Raw genomic sequence first — 20,763 nt, 5'->3', positions numbered from 1 at the left:
TCAAAGTTCGTCGCGTTCATTTCTCGGTTGATGGTTTGCTTTTCGTCGCTGTTTTAACAGGTTATGGGCCCAGTGTTGTGTGCCAGTAATTGTTCTGTTGTATTAAAACTCCGGTGTAATCATGACGTCTTTGCAAGTGGTACTCCCTCGTTTGGGAGAAGATAATTTTGAAATTTGGAAATTCCGTGTAGAGATGGAATTATTGCGGCAAGATTTATCCAAGTATGTGATAGATGCTAAGCCGGAAATTCCGACTAATGACTGGAAAACTGGTGATGCAAAGACGCGTGGAGTGATTAGTGCAACGGTGGACGATAACCAACTGGTTCATATTATGAATAAGCAAACCGCGAAAGAAATGTGGGACTCACTCTGCTCTGTTCATAAGAGTAGCGGGCTACCATCAGTGCTATGCGTGCTAAGGAAATTGTGTTCCCTTAAACTTCCAGAGGATGGAAATTTACCGGCTCATCTCAATGAAATGGTAAAACTGCATGCACGTCTACAAGCAGTAGATGAGGGACTCAAGGATCGTGTGTTTATGGCGCTAATATTGTCGAGTTTACCGCAATCGTATGATAGCCTGATAGTGTCCCTGGAAAATCGCCCTGAAGCCGAGTTGACTTCGGAATTCGCAATGAACAAATTGCGTGAGGAATATCGTAGAAGGTCTGAGAGTGGTGCCAGTGTTGGAACGGATGAAACTGCGTTTAGCGTTCAATCACCAAAAGACAAAGTGATATGTTATCATTGTCGCAAACCTGGACACTTTCGGCGAGATTGTCCAAAGTTCAAAAAGAATAAAGGACAGCAAAAGGTATTTGCAAACCTTATGACTGCGATGAGTGGAAATAGTTGGATAATTGACAGTGGTGCCAGCCGGCACATGTGCAACGACGTCAAGATGTTTCAAACGTTAGATAGTTTTTCCAAGCATGATGCCGTACATGTTACATTGGCGGATGGAAAAACGATAAAAGCAACAGGTCTAGGACAGTGTGCTGTAAGTGGCCCTAAAGGAAAAGTTTTTGTGACAGACGTATTATTTGTGCCGACTTTACGCAGTAATTTGCTGTCAGTTGCTTGTTTTTGTGAGGAAGGTTATCAAGTAATCTTCACAAAGGAGTCCTGTGAAATTCACAAAAAACAACGTTTGTATGATTCAAGGTTCCTTGCGCAATAACCTATACACGCACCGTACAGAATCAGCATACGTTGTATGCGAGAATAATGGTGATTGTTGTGTGCATCAGTGGCATAAACGATTCGGCCACCGTGAAATAGTGCGATCCAAAGTTTGTTCAAGAAAAATATGTGTACTGGTGCTGGTGTAAAAACATGCGCGTGTGATTTCACTTGTGAAGTGTGTTTGGAGGGAAAATTGTCTAGAACAAAGATCCCGAAATCCGCTGAGCGACGCACTAACGAAATACTAGAAATAGTGCACAGTGATGTGTGTGGCCCCATGCCGGTCGAAACCCCGAGTGGAAATCGTTATTTCCTAACACTAATCGACGATTACAGTCGATACACATATGTGTATCTCTTGCGTTCGAAATCGGATGCGTGTGACAAGATAATAAATTTTGTGAGATTAGTGAAAAATCAGCTCGGGAAAATACCAAAGTGATTCGATCGGACGGAGGCGGAGAGTATACAAGTGAAACATTCAAAAACTTCTATAGAAAAGAAGGTATTTTGCTGCAAACATCAACCGCATACACGCCGCAACAAAACGGAGTTGCAGAAAGAAGAACCGGTATTTGCAGGAAATGACAACCGTGATGCTTTTGGGTGCTGGTTTGAACAAAAAATATTGGGGGGAAGCAGTAATTTGTGCGGCTTACTTGCAAAATCGTTTGCCATCCAACGCGGTGAATAATACTCCATACGAAATGTGGTTCAAAAGAAAACCAAAAGTGGATCATCTCCGGGCATATGGTTGTAGTGCTTGGGTACATATTCCCAAAAATAAGCGTGTAAAGTTTGCGAGCAAGGCGAAGAAACTCACACTTATCGGCTATTCTGAAGAACAAAAGGCATACCGTTTTGTTGACGTAAAGACGGCCAAAATAACAGTGAGTCGTGATGCCAAATTCCTGGAAAACGAGCATCCAAGCAGCCGATGTGAGGACCACACGAGTAGCCAGCGCGAAGACAATAGCATTGTTGTTTTCGATACAGCTCCTCATTGTGTCGAAAATGCAACAATATCATCGGATGGAGAGGATGAACAATCGCTGGATTCCGGAGAAACTGAGTTTCTGGATCCATACGCTGACTTCGATGAACAATTGACCGACGAGGACAATGCGGTGAGTAATTTGCCTGTACGCGAAACTCGTGGAAAGCTGCCGAGTTACTTGGACGAGTTCATTGTTGGTGTTGCACACATCGAAGAAGAGCCGACAACGTGGGCGGAGGCGATGAATTCGACCAACTCTAATTCGTGGAAAGCGGCTATGGACTGTGAGCTAAGATCGCATGAAAAGAACAACACATGGTGTTTGGTGGATTTACCGGCGGGTAAGAAAGCGATTGGGAGTCGTTGGGTGTTTAAAATGAAGAAAGATGAAAAAGGACAGGTAGTGCGATTCAAAGCAAGAATAGTTGCGCAGGGTTTTAATCAAATATACGATACGGATTACGATGAAACATTTGCGCCGGTTACCAAATATATTACTGTTCGCACATTACTAGCGATAGCTGGTAGAGATAATTTAGTTGTAAAACATTTTGATGTTGAGACAGCCTACCTTCATGGAAATTTAGAAGAAGAATTTATATGCGCCAACCTCCTGGTTATGAAGAACGCGGAAAAGAAGATAAAGTTTGTTTTTTGAGGAGGAGCATTTATGGCTTAAAACAATCAGCAAGGTGCTGGAATCTTACTCTTAGTAATGTAGTTGAAAAGATGGATTTCAAGGCAAGTCAAGCTGACCCTTGTCTGTTTGTGCGTTCCGATGTATTATTAATCGTTTATGTTGATGATATATTAGTCGCATGTAAAGATGAAAACAGTATCACTAAGGTTTTCAGAGAATTAAAGAAACATTTTGCGATTAAAATGCTAGGCGACGTAAACATTTTTTAGGAATTCAGGTGATTAGAAATGATAAAGGTTTTTTTAGTTTGAGTGCTAAAACACATATAGAAGGTCTCATTTCAAAATTGGGTTTAGAAAATGCAAATATAACTAAAACTCCAATGGACGTAGGATTTTTACGTGATGAAAACCCAAGTAAAACGCTGACGGAAAGTACAAATATAGAAGCGTTGTTGGAAGTCTGAAACCTCGGCAAGATAACAACATTATATACAACGATTGAGAAAGCGTCACACATTTTTGGTCCACCGAACCGATCGTTTTTCGCTGGGTCGAAACTTTTGCTACAGAAAATAATGATGCTCATGTATTTTTGGAGCATGGAGATAGGTGTCGACAGAGCCGCATTCGAAGCGGATGTAAACCGTAAAACTGTGATGTCGTTTTACCGTAAAATCCGCTCCGAGTTGATGTATCTCGATCAGTACACCGGATCGATGATTGATGATCCCGATAAAACTGTCGAGATAGACGAAACAAAGCTGGTCAAGAGGAAATACAATCGCGGCAGAATTAATCCCTCCAACGAAGAATGGTTGGTTGGAGGTATTTGCAGCGAGACGAAAGATATATTCCTCTGTCGCGTAGCCAAGAGGACCGCACCAATATTGGGCAACCTTATACGGTCCAACGTTGCTGCGGGGACCAGGATTTTAACCGACTGTTGGCGCGGTTACAATCAACTGAACCAAGTGGGATATTTGCATGCCACCGTGAACCACACTACGCATTTCATAAATCCAGATGATGACACTGTCCACACGCAAACGGTGGAAAATTCATGGAGGTGGCTTAAGCACTTCCTTAAGAAAAAGGGTACCAATAGGTCTACCCGCTTAAATTTTTACCTGGCGGAGTATGCTTTTCGCCGGAAGCATAAGGACAACGTATTTGCTGCACTCTGTGCAGCACTTACTTTTGCTTGAAGCGCTGTTGCTTCCCTTTTTACCAGCTTTGCTTTCGTCCTTTTCCCCTTAATGAAACTCTTGCTGCCGTTGCCCAGTTGCATTTGAATCAGTAGACTACTTTGATTTCTTTGGGCTACCGTGAGCAGTCCTGCACATACCATCTGCAGCAGGCCAAAGCCTTAATGCGCTGACGGCAACGCGAGCAAAGTAGTCACTGATTTTCATGTAACTTGGCAAAGGTTGGAATCTTGGCAATAGGATCTAATAGGGTGCATCCGTTAATAAATACAGTGTCAGGAGAAGCGGACTTGTGCTCGGTAGTGTAAGGGTCTCATTAGCCCTTACACTATTTGGTACAAAGTCGTAAGGCTCATACGCCAGACGTCTCTAACCACGACGTCACAGCGCGGCGCCGAGACGATATCTGCTGATTCGTCTATACCATTTTTCTGCACAAAAAAATGGTGCAGGCTCGGGGAGGTTTTAGTCGGAAGGCATCCGACAGTACCCGGGGGGTGGTCCCTGCTGTGCAGCCGTCCAACTGGATGCGGGTCCCTATGCATGGTTTCCTCCCTGATTAAAAAAAAAAAAAAAAAAAAAAAAAAAAAAAAAAAAAAAAACCAAAATCGAACAATTAAAACTTACTATTTGAATGCAAAGTACTTTACTATTCTTCCAGCCAAGCAGATGTCTCATTTGAATCGCCTGCAAGGAGGCTGCCGTGCAAATAAGACGATGGTGCACCAGGTAAGTTGTGTGATGATGACTGTTAAGTCTCGGAGACCCTTAAGGGCATTCTTGCATGCGACCATTTTTGGGTGCAACTCTCGAGAATGAATGGAACCGTACTTTCACGCGAAGAAATTTCCGTGTCTTTCACTTTACATGGTTGGGTTGCATGCAATTATGCCTGTTGCGCAGCGAGCACACATCGAAGGGAGCTGTTTGAATTTATAATTTAATAATTTTTATTTCGTTCCTAGTAGGCTAAGATAGCTTTTAATTTAAAGTATAAAAGGAGGAAATCATTATAATAAATAAGTCTTACACCAGCATTTGATGAGTGCGTTTTCTTTGTTTGGGGTTAAGATTCTCCCGGGTGAAGCTTTGGGCGAATACGATTACCTTCTCGACAACGCTTAACGAAATCATTAGCGGCGCTACCACGGAATAGACCTCCCAATTTATATTGGAAAAGAGGTAACTAGCCTGGTAGGCCAATACTGAAAGTAGTTTGGTGAAGGAGAGTTAGACCGTTGACGCTCCCGAAACCCTTTGCCCGGGACGTTCTGTTCCGTGGCAGCAGACGGTTTACCAAGCGCTCCAGAACGACCGAAACCTTCACAGTCGGCTTGGCCGTCGGGCTCGGAACAATGCCGTTCGTTGCATGTAGCATCTACTTATCCCTTTATCCCTAGCATCTTTTACATTTCGCAGATGAGACGATTGAGACGCACTTATGGAAAAGTAGGTGAACTCACGACGCATAGCAACTTATCAGCAATAGCCAGCGTAAGCAAAGATAGCCACACCGGGAGCCAAAGGCAGGAACACCATATGCGTTAGAGCCCACAACACCAAAAAGAGACAGTTTTGTGACACTCCACACAAAAAAACCTCTCACTATACCGCACACATTGTAAACCAAAACACATAGAAACACATCGCGGAAAATAGAACGGCCTACAGTATCAAAACCCGAGTTTTGTCCAACACCAAGCAGAAGCTAAACAGTTGGCTTTAAGCAGAACAAAAACACAAACCACAACCAAATGTACGGAATTCATAACTTTTTTTTTGAGTATAAATAAAACCATATCCGATCAAGGCAGACCAGATTCGTTCGGGCTGTTAGGATTGGATGTTACGCTTGCTGTAAAACTCCTCTACGACTTTCATTTCATAAGCTTGGAAATGTACCCCTAAAACTAACCTCCCGCAAAACGGTCCTGGACGGCCCCGCTACGATCGATAACATTACAGGGACATAACTAATGACAATGACTTAACGATACAAAACAACAACATTCCGTTGAACAACGTGTTAAGAATAAGCAACGTTTTGTTGTTTGGGTTTGACAGTACTGGTGTACGGTAGTATATAAGCGAACGAAAAATTGTGAACTTGTACAGTTGCGTCTCAGGAATAAAAGAATTAACATCGAAGCTTGGTCGTTGTTCTTTTTGATCAAAGTTCGTCGCGTTCATTTCTCGGTTGATGGTTTGCTTTTCGTCGCTGTTTTAACAGGTTATGGGCCCAGTGTTTGTGCCAGTAATTGTTCTGTTGTATTAAAAACTCCGGTGTAATCATGACGTCTTTGCAAGTGGTACTCCCTCGTTTGGGAGAAGATAATTTTGAAATTTGGAAATTCCGTGTAGAGATGGAATTATTGCGGCAAGATTTATCCAAGTATGTGATAGATGCTAAGCCGGAAATTCCGACTAATGACTGGAAAACTGGTGATGCAAAGACGCGTGGAGTGATTAGTGCAACAGTGGACGATAACCAACTGGTTCATATTATGAATAAGCAAACCGCGAAAGAAATGTGGGACTCACTCTGCTCTGTTCATAAGAGTAGCGGGCTACCATCAGTGCTATGCGTGCTAAGGAAATTGTGTTCCCTTAAACTTCCAGAGGATGGAAATTTACCGGCTCATCTCAATGAAATGGTAAAACTGCATGCACGTCTACAAGCAGTAGATGAGGGACTCAAGGATCGTGTGTTTATGGCGCTAATATTGTCGAGTTTACCGCAATCGTATGATAGCCTGATAGTGTCCCTGGAAAATCGCCCTGAAGCCGAGTTGACTTCGGAATTCGCAATGAACAAATTGCGTGAGGAATATCGTAGAAGGTCTGAGAGTGGTGCCAGTGTTGGAACGGATGAAACTGCGTTTAGCGTTCAATCACCAAAAGACAAAGTGATATGTTATCATTGTCGCAAACCTGGACACTTTCAGCGAGATTGTCCAAAGTTCAAAAGAATAAAGGACAGCAAAAGGTATTTGCAAACCTTATGACTGCGATGAGTGGAAATAGTTGGATATTGACAGTGGTGCCAGCCGGCACATGTGCAACGACGTCAAGATGTTTCAAACGTTAGATAGTTTTTTCCAAGCATGATGCCGTACATGTTACATTGGCGGATGGAAAAACGATAAAAGCAACAGGTCTAGGACAGTGTGCTGTAAGTGGCCCTAAAGGAAAAGTTTTTGTGACAGACGTATTATTTGTGCCGACTTTACGCAGTAATTTGCTGTCAGTTGCTTGTTTTTGTGAGGAAGGTTATCAAGTAATCTTCACAAAGGAGTCCTGTGAAATTCACAAAAAACAACGTTTGTATGATTCAAGGTTCCTTGCGCAATAACCTATACACGCACCGTACAGAATCAGCATACGTTGTATGCGAGAATAATGGTGATTGTTGTGTGCATCAGTGGCATAAACGATTCGGCCACCGTGAAAATAGTGCGATCCAAAGTTTGTTCAAGAAAAATATGTGTACTGGTGCTGGTGTAAAAACATGCGCGTGTGATTTCACTTGTGAAGTGTGTTTGGAGGGAAAATTGTCTAGAACAAAGATCCCGAAATGCGCTGAGCGACGCACTAACGAAATACTAGAAATAGTGCACAGTGATGTGTGTGGCCCCATGCCGGTCGAAACCCCGAGTGGAAATCGTTATTTCCTAACACTAATCGACGATTACAGTCGATACACATATGTGTATCTCTTGCGTTCGAAATCGGATGCGTGTGACAAGATAATAAATTTTGTGAGATTAGTGAAAAATCAGCTCGGGAAAATACCAAAAGTGATTCGATCGGACGGAGGCGGAGAGTATACAAGTGAAACATTGAAAAACTTCTATAGAAAAGAAGGTATTTTGCTGCAAACATCAACCGCATACACGCCGCAACAAAACGGAGTTGCAGAAAGAAGAAACCGGTATTTGCAGGAAATGACAACCGTGATGCTTTTGGGTGCTGGTTTGAACAAAACATATTGGGGGGAAGCAGTAATTTGTGCGGCTTACATGCAAAATCGTTTGCCATCCAACGCGGTGAATAATACTCCATACGAAATGTGGTTCAAAAGAAAACCAAAAGTGGATCATCTCCGGGCATATGGTTGTAGTGCTTGGGTACATATTCCCAAAAATAAGCGTGTAAAGTTTGCGAGCAAGGCGAAGAAACTCACACTTATCGGCTATTCTGAAGAACAAAAGGCATACCGTTTTGTTGACGTAAAGACGGCCAAAATAACAGTGAGTCGTGATGCCAAATTCCTGGAAAACGAGCATCCAAGCAGCCGATGTGAGGACCACACGAGTAGCCAGCGCGAAGACAATAGCATTGTTGTTTTCGATACAGCTCCTCATTGTGTCGAAAATGCAACAATATCATCGGATGGAGAGGATGAACAATCGCTGGATTCCGGAGAAACTGAGTTTCTGGATCCATACGCTGACTTCGATGAACAATTGACCGACGAGGACAATGCGGTGAGTAATTTGCCTGTACGCGAAACTCGTGGAAAGCTGCCGAGTTACTTGGACGAGTTCATTGTTGGTGTTGCACACATCGAAGAAGAGCCGACAACGTGGGCGGAGGCGATGAATTCGACCAACTCTAATTCGTGGAAAGCGGCTATGGACTGTGAGCTAAGATCGCATGAAAAGAACAACACATGGTGTTTGGTGGATTTACCGGCGGGTAAGAAAGCGATTGGGAGTCGTTGGGTGTTTAAAATGAAGAAAGATGAAAAAGGACAGGTAGTGCGATTCAAAGCAAGAATAGTTGCGCAGGGTTTTAATCAAATATACGATACGGATTACGATGAAACATTTGCGCCGGTTACCAAATATATTACTGTTCGCACATTACTAGCGATAGCTGGTAGAGATAATTTAGTTGTAAAACATTTTGATGTTGAGACAGCCTACCTTCATGGAAATTTAGAAGAAGAAATTTATATGCGCCAACCTCCTGGTTATGAAGAACGCGGAAAAGAAGATAAAGTTTGTTTTTTGAGGAGGAGCATTTATGGCTTAAAACAATCAGCAAGGTGCTGGAATCTTACTCTTAGTAATGTAGTTGAAAAGATGGATTTCAAGGCAAGTCAAGCTGACCCTTGTCTGTTTGTGCGTTCCGATGTATTATTAATCGTTTATGTTGATGATATATTAGTCGCATGTAAAGATGAAAACAGTATCACTAAGGTTTTCATTGAGTGCTAAAACACATATAGAAGGTCTCATTTCAAAATTGGGTTTAGAAAATGCAAATATAACTAAAACTCCAATGGACGTAGGATTTTTACGTGATGAAAACCCAAGTAAAACGCTGACGGAAAGTACAAAATATAGAAGCGTTGTTGGAAGTCTGATGTTTATTGCTAATTGCGCTAGGCCAGATATTTCCGCTAGTGTAGGATTTCTTGGCAGAAAGTTTAATGAACCCACGGAAAAGGACTGGGTTGCTGCAAAACGTGTAGTCAGATATCTAAAAGGCACAAAGGATTGGTGTTTGAATCTTGGAGGGACAAGTAATCAAAAGTTGGAAGCCTTCTCAGACGCTGATTGGGCAGGTGATATGAGCTCAAGGAAATCTACAACAGGATTCGTAGTATTTTATGCAGGAGGAGTAATATCATGGGCAAGTAGACGCCAAACTAGTGTAAGTTTGTCTTCAATGGAGGCTGAATACTGTTCATTAACTGAAGTGTGTCAGGAGATAATATGGCTTAGACGTTTATTAAATGATATGGGTGAGTCAGTTAACGAACCTACGGTGATATATGAAGACAATCAAGCATGTATAAGTTTCGCGGAATCGGGTAGATGCACAAGACGATCAAAACACATTGAGACTAAAATTTTCTTTGTCAAAGGTTTAATAGACAATAATGTAGTTCAGATCAGGTACTGCCCAAGTGCAGAAATGAAAGCGGACATTCTGACCAATCCTTTAGGTGCGATCAAACATGTAAATATGTCTAAATACTTGAATTTTACAAGTCAAAACGTTGAGGAGGAGTGTTAAGAATAAGCAACGTTTTGTTGTTTGGGTTTGACAGTACTGGTGTACGGTAGTATATAAGCGAACGAAAAATTGTGAACTTGTACAGTTGCGTCTCAGGAATAAAAGAATTAACATCGAAGCTTGGTCGTTGTTCTTTTTGATCAAAGTTCGTCGCGTTCATTTCTCGGTTGATGGTTTGCTTTTCGTCGCTGTTTTAACACAACGTAGCGCAAGGAAACATTATCATTATCATTATCGATAAACGACGCAGCATCACAGCATCGCACAGCGTTTCACCTAACACCATTTGCGCAACGAGATGAATATTAGTAAAGCGCGACGAGCATGTCATCTGCAAAGTGTGTGTCCTGCTGAAGACCTCTCAGCTGCCTTCTCCTTCACAGCTGCCGCGAGTGTGCTGCTTCTGATCGCCGCCAACAACGGTGCCTCAAGACGCGACACTCACTGTCCAACCCACGAACCACGCAAAGTAAGCGCATCGTCTCGGTGATGATCGTTACTGGCTCGTATTCTGCCCACTGCTGGTTATCTGTCCGTGAAAAGGCGCCATCGTTTCACCACAGTAGCACCATTCAGCAGCTATTACCGATTACCGTTAACATCATAATAACGCACTTCCGATGACTAGAAACTTGAGAAACAACATACCAAGGATCCAAGATAAAAATGAAACATTGACCCGTTTTAATTAGACTTTCAGAGAGAGCACACAGCTTGTTTTTAATATATAAAACGAATTGAAACATTGTAGTACAAGTTGTATTGTACAATCACAAATCAAATGGACAAATCAAATGTCAAGAAAAGCACGCCGTATCAATGGGTTCTAGGTACAGGTTTTAAGCATCATGTTTCACACACTCGAACGTTACAGCACTTCCGGTTTTCTGGACGTTTTGTTCACTGTCCTGCCTCATCTGGACTTCCCATCTAGACTTTAACCTTTTTATATTATTTATTATTATTATTATTATTATTATTATTATTATTATATTATTATTATTATTATTATTATTATTATTATTATTATTATTATTATTATTATTATTATTATTATTATTATTATTATTATTATATTATTATTATTATTATTATTATTATTATTATTATTATTATTATTATTATTATTATATTATTATTATTATTATTATTATTATTATTATTATATTATTATTATTATTATTATTATTATTATTATTATTATTATTATTATTATTATTATTATTATTATTATTTTATTATTATATTATTATTATATTATTATTATTATTATTATTATTATTATATTATTATTATTATTATTATTATTATTATTATTATTATTATTATTATTATTATTATTATTATTATTATTATTATTATTATTATTATTATTATTATTATTATTATTATTATTATTATTATTATTATTATTATTATTATTATTATTATTATTATTATTATTATTATTATTATTATTATTATTATTATTATTATTATATTATTATTATTATTATTATTATTATTATTATTATTATTATTATTATTATTATTATTATTATTATTATTATTATTATTATTATTATTATTATTATTATTATTATTATTATTATTATATTATTATTATTATTATTATTATTATTATTATTATTATTATTATTATTATTATTATTATTATTATTATTATTATTATTATTATTATTTTATTATTATTATTATTATTATTATATTATTATTATTATTATTATTATTATTATTATTATTATTATTATTATTATTATTATTATTATATTATTATTATTATTATTATTATTATTATTATTATTATTATTATTATTATTATTATTTTTATTATTATTATTATTATTATTATTATTATTATATTTATTATTATTATTATTATTATTATTATTATTATTATTATATTATTATTATTATTATTATTATTATTATTATTATTATTATTATTATTATTATTATTATTATTATTATTATATTATTATTATTATTATTATTATATATTATTATTATTATTATTATTATTATTATTATTATTATTATTATTATTATTATTATTATTATTACGGCCTACGTGATCATGCCGGCCATTTCAGGACTTGAGTAGCACGTAGCCGGATAGTCAGTTCTTGCTAAGGCGGACGGTTCATACGCGGTTAGAACCCACGACGGACATGCAGATGTGCGGAATGATGGCGGTGCCGCGGGACCGCTCCTATCCAGCGTGCAACTTGCATACTGTAACACCATCTCCTGCTCGATGCATACGCTGCAGGCAGGGGGAAGGATGCACCTCCACAATAAAATAAACACCGTCATGAACCAGCGGTGGATGTAACGGTAGGCGGTCTAGGTGTGTCGCCGAAAATCTCTCGTCTGAAGTATGCCGTCTACAAGTGGACAGAGTATTAGCGACAAGGGCCCCGGAAAGATGGTCGTTTTGCCCCGTGGCTGGAGAACCATTTGCACTCCCCCCCCTCCCGCCACCAACATGCCGGCAACAACCGATGATCTGCCTGTGACCGATGATCGTAGGGGTCCCATGGCCACCCCCACCCCCTCCGCCGACAATTTAAGTATACTGTTAAATCTCCCAACAGCTGTGTGCCAGTACCCACTCCCCCGGTCATCAGTTACCATTTACAGGTGCCACAACTCGTCTTTCCGCCTTTCATGAACACCTTCCTTTCTTTGAATGATGGATCATAACATTCCGGAAGAGCATACATTCGGCGACAGTTTTGCACACACACGCACACTCACACCCTTGCGTAGACAGCTTAGCATATCTGTGTAATCTACACCATACGAAAGCAAAAGCTTATGGTAACAAAGTTATGCTTAATGCTTAACACGTTCAGTTCGATGGCAGGCCCCAGGGACTGCCAGTGAACTTTCCAGTATGCTGGTTTCACAATCAGCTAGATGCCGGCGGAACAGAATGTTGATGAAAATCAGCGCCGGGCTGAATGTGTAAATGCGAATTAGGGTTCTGCGCGTTTCACAGCAAACCCTCCAGCGTGAGCTAGCTATTCCGTAGTCAATTTTACATTGCAGCGTTTAAACTCATTGCGCTTTTTTGGTTTGATTTGTGAAAATGCAACTTCATCGCCGCAATGTTTGTTAACGGCTTTTTAAGCGCCACAGCAGCTCATGAGCATTAAACATACGCGAGAAAGAGATAGCGCTATGGAGGGAAAAAGCACGGATGACGGCTGACAGCGATTGGCCGTCTGACACACCAACACATCAATAGCTGTCACAGCGCGCTCAAGTGAGAGGAATGAGGCGGAGCCAGGGACGGGCAGCTCGACGAAATTTGCCGTCGGAGAGAAAAGGAAGGCATGATAAAATTCTCCGAAAGCCATGATTTCTTCCATCGCTTTGCACAGCGGGAGTATTAACCTTTAAGTTGGCAACCGGATACCCGGGTATTTTTTTCAATTTCGATCTTCAATAACTTTTGATTCATTGCTATTATTTACCTGAAATTTTCCGTAGCCTCCCAACTTTTAATTTATGATTTTTTGGTACATAAGTTGTAATTTTAAGCAGCCTGTAATTTTTTTCAACTTTACCACGTAAGTTGGCAACCAGCATACCCGGGTATTCCATATATTTTGTATGGAAAATGACGTTTCTCTTCTTCCCCTTTTCGTATTATGCTTATTTCGAGTCAAATTCAAGCGATTCCAAATTTAAATTTGACCGTTATTTTTATCATAAAATGAAAAAACTTAACAAATAAATGAAATAGAAGAGAATATATGGTCGGCATTACTTGCTTACAGCATTAAAATATAGAAAGCATTGTTTACCTATGAAAATCGTTAATTTTTTGCATCAAAACGTGTGGAATACCCGGGTATGCCGGTTGCCAACTTACGTGTGTAAATCTGGTTGCCAAATCTACGGTTAACGCATACACCACAACAGCCGGAAGGCCAATCAGCGGAAGGCATGGACAGAAGCGCAAGTAAGGCATGGCAGGGTGAGGGAGAGAGAAGAAGCGGACGAAAAAATGGGCGCCAATAATTTTCAATTTTTGGACCGTTTTTTTTTGCTCCGCCGCCTAAAATAGTTCGTCCATTTTGCCAACAGATGGCGCTAAACTTGCGCAGGCCTGCGCAGGAATCGCTGATTTGCGCAGCGGGTAGCTCGTTTTCCGCCGAAACCGATCGAGAAAGCGAGCAGAAATGTCCGAAGAACCGATCGAAGCTCTTGATCGATTGAAGCGTTTACGGTCGTTCGAGAAAAAATGATAATGGCCGAAAATAGTTCACACCCACATTGTCTTTCTCCCTTCCTTCCCTTTTTCTTCGTCCTTTCACGTCGCTTTATCGTTATTGGTTCTTGCTCTCAACCCAAGGTGGATTAAAAATATCAGGTGGTAGATAAGGGCCTTTGGGGGGTCGCAATAGTTGAGGGACTTTACATCATTTTAGAACCGTTAACCATTGGTTTCCGCACACAAAGCTTAGCAAATAAAACAGATTTCTTTGTTATTATGTGCATTTTTGTGTGTCTATTGGTTTTATCGTAAAAATGAGATATATTAACAAAAGATTTGATGATTTGTTTATGCGCAAAATTTAAAATCATGTGAGTAAGAGTTCTAATCTCACGTAAATTGTCCATGCGGCTAGTAGATAATGAGGAATTAATGTGAAAATTGGAAAAAATTAATGACTTCTTAGTTTTTATCATTAAAAATGTTGAAAATACAATGAATTATAGAATAAATTCACGGAATAACACAAAATAACACACTTTAATCCATGTTTTTATGTTAAATAAGAACTGGCAAAGTCTAAAATATATTTTGAAAGAATATTTCATCAAAAAATGGGGTACATAAATTATATGAATTTAATGAATGTAAACAAAGTTTGAATCCTGGGGACCTTATGTCCACCCAAATAACCAAATCGTCCGTAACCCACTGTAAAACCACTTCAAACCTACGTGGGTTTGTGGTGGTCGATTCAGTCGTCAACCCACTAAATTTTAGAACAATCGGAGCTGCCAGTTCCGACCCGATGTATTTATCTTGCCCACTCTTATCCCACCTTTTCCAAAAATGCTTTGAGGAAAAGTTTGGTAAAGGGTTGGCTAAGGTCAATATGCTGGACAGGATTTTAACTCCTCGGTTGATTAAATTTATTCACTAACATCACTGCACTTCAACTTCAGCAATATTATTAGTCTATAAACTATGCACTGACCAGCGAAATGGCAGAGTTCATTCGCAAGTAAACAAACACACATATACACATATTACAAATGATTGTTTTACAATAAACCAACTTAAACACACATGTTTGATTGCTTCCTTTGCACAATTGAATAACATTTTAACACAGGTGAAACATGTTGAGCAAATAAATTGCCCGTGCATAAAAATCTGACTTCAACAACATTGAAGTGGCTGCTTCTGTGGCCGTGTGGCGTAACCCACCAAACTGATAGTTTTTTAGCTTTGTTTGATGGAACTGAATTTTTAGTACAAGAAATTGGTGGCGTTTTCGGTATCTTGGTTATATGGGCAGTGACGAATTGTTAAAATGCACTAGAGTCCACCACCTGATATTTTTAAATCCACCTTGTCTCAACTTGCATTGAGCGAGTGGCTGACAAGTTTTTGATCGCTTTGCGCAGCGGGTGAACAAAAGTACAACTCGCTGAACAATTCTTTATAATCCTCGAAACCCCTGTAGGCGAAAGGCCATGAGAGTGACAAAATGCTGACAAATTTTTCAAAACGTGAGCTTTTGTCAAGATTTGTAACCTGGAGCAGCCAGGAAAAAAAGTTTCCAAAAGTTGACAACAAGTGACAAAATTTGACGTTTGCGAAAAAGCGTAAACAAACAGCTATTTGACGCAGTTGTGACCCACTGCTACGATAATAGTGCTAAAATGCATGTTTCTAATTGAGTTATGTACCTATTTAGTCCTTCTTAAACAAAATATAGATGATATTCAGATGTGGGAGCTTTTTGTCGTTCTTGTGTATATTTTTGGTGTGGCCACGAGAAAAGCTCTTTTTTGCAGTTGACAAGCAATTTTGACAAAGTTGAAAAAAATTTCAACATTTTTTCACCTCCATGGCCATGCGCTATGTAATGGCAATCCCCCAAAACATTTTCCACCACCTAGTAGGGTAACTGTACCAGTTTTCGGCAGTGTACCTATTTTCGGCAGGGTAGCTAAAAACGTGAAATTCTGCACAAACGCGGTAGAAATTTCCACAAAACACTATTTTGTAGTGAAAGTGTACTTATTTGTTATTCACATACGAAGTTTCACACCATTTAATTGCGTATTTTTCAAAATATGAAATGAATTGTGCTTTTTTTCGGCAGATTTGCTGCCAACCAATAGTTCGGCTGGTTTTGTGATTTAGAGAACCAGAACAATAAAACAATAATAAAGTGGTGTATAATAAAGATTTTAGCCGGTCTCATGGTACAGTCGTCAACTCGTACGACTTAACAACATGCCCGTCATGGGTTCAAGCCCCAAATAGACCGTGCCGCCATACGTAGGACTGACTATCCTGCTATGGGGGGAAATCAATAAGTCACTGAAAGCCAACCCCACAAGTGTGTTGGCAGGCCTTGACCAGCATCGGTTGTTGAGCCAAAGAAGAAGAAGAAGATAATAAAGATTTTATGCTTATTTAATTTATTCTATCTTGTTCAGAATTTTAAAATCACGATAAACAAGTTATTTTTCACTTTAAATGCTGCCGAAAATAGGTACACAGTAAATGTTCATTTTTGACAGCTCAATGTTGTGGGCTCCTGCCAAAACTCGGAACAATAACACACCTTGGATTTGACTGAATATTTCTTTAAAAATTGATCAGAACACTACAATGCGTATATCGACACATAATATGACCTTTCTTGTACCAAATATCACCAATTTTACGACAAACAATGCACTAACTTAAGAGAAAAATAAATATTTGTAAGCCAATACGCACCGTACGCTATGACCATCAAACTGTCAATGGCTGCTCTGTTTAAATGTCGCATCAAAATGGCTGTCAAAACGGGCCAAAATAAGCAACATAAAATTATTAATTAAAGTGCTTTTTAACATCAGTTTTAGGAAAGTAAGAGTGTAAAATTACTTTAAACATTTTTTTGTACATATTTACTTAGATAAAAACATTTTCTGACCCGTATTCGCGCTGCTGAAAATAGGAACACAACCGGCAAACTTTGAACTTCAAACCGGCCGGCTTTGAACCGGCAAATAAAAAAAAGTGTAACATATTATGATAGTTTATCAACCAGAATAACATCACTTTCATGAAATATAATAAAAAATGTTTATTTGTGTGCAGTTTTTGTGAAACTGCTGCACTAGCGTGCCGAAAACTGGTACAGTTACCCTATTTTTAATTTATCTTGGCGGCGCGCCTATATATCAACCTTCTGTATACATACAGCTTGACAGAAGCATTTTTGTAAACGTCAAAGATACACGTTCCGTGTTACACCATGTGGTAAAAACGTATGTGGTAAACAAACCTAGCGGTTTTCTCGTTGAGTTGTTAAATAACGCTTTGGTGCTCAGGTGGCAATGCCAAGAAACCAAACTAAAATTATGTCTACAAGTATGAGCAATGCGAATACATATTGCATATCAAATGTTTATTTGTATTTTATTAAGTTTTAGGAGGGAAGTATCCAAACGTGCGCAAAAGAAAAATGAGCATACCGATCATAGAAGGTACCTCCAAGCATAAAGCTCGCTCGAATAAAACTGTCTTGAAATTGTCAGCAGATATGACCGAAAGCATGGAAGAAGCATATCGTAAAACAGTACTTTGTGAAATTAGCCACCAAGAACACGTCAACCGATTATTGCCAATAAAAGTCAAAGGCAAAGGGCTGATAAACCGATCTGCTCCTAAGCAGATAAAGGATGATGCCAGCATATGCTCTTCTGATCTTGTTAACAAACAGTCTGCAGAAGATATATTTAACGATACGCCAAATGAACAGCAAGTAGTTTCATTGGCCGAAATGTTGCTCAAACGTGATGAGGAAATAAGAGAAAAACAATTTTTCATTGGAACGACTTGTGCGGCAATACTTGAAAATCCGGAAGCAAGAATTGAGAACATTGGTGTGCTCTTAGATCTATTAAACGAAGTAAATCGAGATGGTTCCATCAATTTTCTACCTGTTAGAAAAACGGCAATGATATCCCTCGTAGAAGTATTTAGAGATATTGTTCCAGAATATCGGATTGGAATTGTTGACAAAGAACATCAAAAGTGTAAGTCAAATGTTATCCAACGACTTGGAAAGAAAAAAAGTAAAAGGAGTATTTTATTTGTTTTTTTCCTTATTACTTTGCAGTGAAAAAAGATACGCTTGCACGCGTCAATTTTGAGAACAAGCTCTTAACTCACTATAAGCAATTATTGAAACACATCGAAGGTATCACGAGTAAATACACCAAGAAGCTTCTTCGTTCGGAAAAACAGTCCGTAGAAACACGTCAACTATTAGAAATGGCTGTGCAATGTATGTGCGACCTAGTGTTAGCACATCCATATTTCAATTACAGTCCCAATATTGTACAAGTACTAGTGTTGATGTTGAATAACACTAAAGAGACTATACGTAAAATGGTACACACTTGCTTCAGTGTTTTGTTTAAAACGGATGCTCGATTAGATTTGACTCAACATGTAAGTTTTAAAAAAGGTGAACAGTTTGGCGAGCTTCATCATGTTTCTTTTTTATTTTAGACTGTACGCCACATCAACATGCTAATAAAGAAAAAACAACGAAACGTGTTTCCTGAAATGATAACCTGCTTGAAAAATCTTCAAATTCATCGAATAAATATGAACGACGATAAGTTGGCTGAAGTTAAAAAGCAAAAACTTGAAAAGCAAAAATCGTACGTGATCAACATGTCTCGGAAGGAACGTAAACGCAAGAAAAAGTTGGAAGAACTTGAAAAGGATATTTTTGAAACAAAAGCAGAAGAGAGCAAGCAAATTGTGCGTCGAAAATTGACAGAAATATCGAAGTTGACGTTCATGATTTATTTCAAAATACTTAAATGCTACCCCGATTCTAAAGTGCTGAGCGCAACATTGGAAGGACTATCGAAATTTGCGCACACTATTAACATAGATTTTTTTGCTGACCTAGTTGAGTTATTGAACAATCTGTTGGAAAACGTAGAATTAGGATATAGGGAGCAATTGCACTGCATTCAAACAGTGTTTATCATACTAAGTGGACAAGGAGAAGTTCTAAACATTGATCCGGCAAGATTTTACTCGCATTTTTACAAGAATCTACTGTACGTACATGCAGGTAAGCAACAACTATAAAATATTTTTTTCTTAATATCAATTAGACCGATCCCATAATTAATAATTATTTACAGGAAAAAACCACGATGATATGCAGACAATTATCAAAACATTGGATGTCATTTTATTCAAACGTCGTCGAAACGTAACATATCACCGCTACGTGAGCTTTGTGAAACGGCTTGCAACGCTATGCCTACAGGTGCTCCCCAATGGATGCCTAGGACTTATATCTTTAATTCGAAGCTGTATGCACATGAATCAACAATTGGACATCCTGCTTGACTCTGAAGCGGTCGTAGGTTCGGGGAAATTCGATCCTTTTAATGATGAACCGGAATTCGCTAATGCTAATTGTACTGCACTTTTTGAAATCAGCTGTTTGGTACGTCACTACCACCCCATAATTCGCAAAATGGTAATGAATGTCCTAAAAGGTTCTGACAGCGTTCCCATCAATTCCGGGCGAACTTTGTAAGTAATGAAGGAATGCATGTTGCAATTTTCATTCGGATTGTTTATCATAAGGACATTAATTATTTAATTTGCTTTTTTGCAGAACGCCGGACGAATACTACACTAACTACGATTGCACGGAAATGGTATTCAACCCGGAGATTGCACCACCATCTCAGGTTAAATATGGTAAAAATTATCAAAGATTAGTAGGGAGTAAAATACTGAAAAGAAAAACTCTGAGCAAACTTACACTTAGCACGAAGGATGGTACTGTAATTGGAAAATCAAGAGATGATTCCAAAGGGTTGTTCCATGATTATTATATGGAATATCTTCAAAAGTCAAAAATGTAAAAACATCATTGCCGCATAATTAAGTGCGCATCAACTCCATAAATAAAACATATTTTGTAATTCATTCAATACAGTCATTATCCGATATACGCTATCGTACGGGACCGGGCACAAAAGCGTATCTTGAGTTTTCGCTTGAACCGGATTTCTATGGAAAAAGAGTTTATACTATTGTTGGGAATTTCGTTAAAAAAAGGAACGGAACGGAACTAGTTCATTTTTCAAACAGAACGGAACGTGAACCTGGGGTGCAAAAGTACCGACCCAGAGCTTAGAAGCCAAACTGTCTTCCGGGGGGAGGGGGGGGGGGGTTGTCACTTGTTACAGGATATGAAAAGGCGTTTCTTCAATCTGAAATCATATCTGACACCAAATCTAGATGAGTTCAACCTATGGCCAGTAAGCTGTACCAGCTGTGCTAATATAAAGCATGCATTTATTATCTAGCATTTTTTTTAATTTTTAGATGCGACGACCATTTTCGGTCAAAGCCTTCCTGTGGCTATCAGTAACTTAAATGTCCACAGCAGGATAATCATCCCA

At 38.8% G+C, this 20,763-nt stretch overlaps 1 protein-coding gene across 3 annotated transcripts; it reads left to right on the top strand.

The window, feature by feature from the left end:
* The first annotated feature begins 17,534 nt into the window (after positions 1-17,534).
* LOC121601086 (nucleolar complex protein 3 homolog) lies at positions 17,535-20,289 on the top strand. Of its 3 annotated transcripts, none has more exons than XM_041929897.1 (6): positions 17,535-17,683; positions 17,746-18,351; positions 18,435-18,769; positions 18,830-19,409; positions 19,483-19,882; positions 19,968-20,289. In XM_041929897.1, the coding sequence occupies exons 1-6, from the start codon at positions 17,650-17,652 to the stop codon at positions 20,218-20,220; spliced, it is 2,208 nt and encodes a 735-aa protein (XP_041785831.1). In that variant the 5' UTR covers positions 17,535-17,649; the 3' UTR covers positions 20,221-20,289. The 3 variants fall into 3 exon arrangements, with proteins under 3 accessions (XP_041785831.1, XP_041785830.1, XP_041785832.1); XM_041929896.1 differs by having other exon boundaries at positions 17,740-18,351; XM_041929898.1 differs by lacking the exon at positions 19,968-20,289 and having other exon boundaries at positions 17,740-18,351; positions 19,483-19,710; positions 19,787-19,873.
* Positions 20,290-20,763: the final 474 nt, after the last annotated feature.

The sequence above is a fragment of the Anopheles merus genome, unplaced genomic scaffold (genome assembly GCF_017562075.2).
Source record: "Anopheles merus strain MAF unplaced genomic scaffold, AmerM5.1 LNR4000023, whole genome shotgun sequence".
NCBI classification, from domain to species: domain Eukaryota; kingdom Metazoa; phylum Arthropoda; class Insecta; order Diptera; family Culicidae; genus Anopheles; species Anopheles merus.
This window is presented reverse-complemented; position numbering and strand designations above follow the sequence as displayed.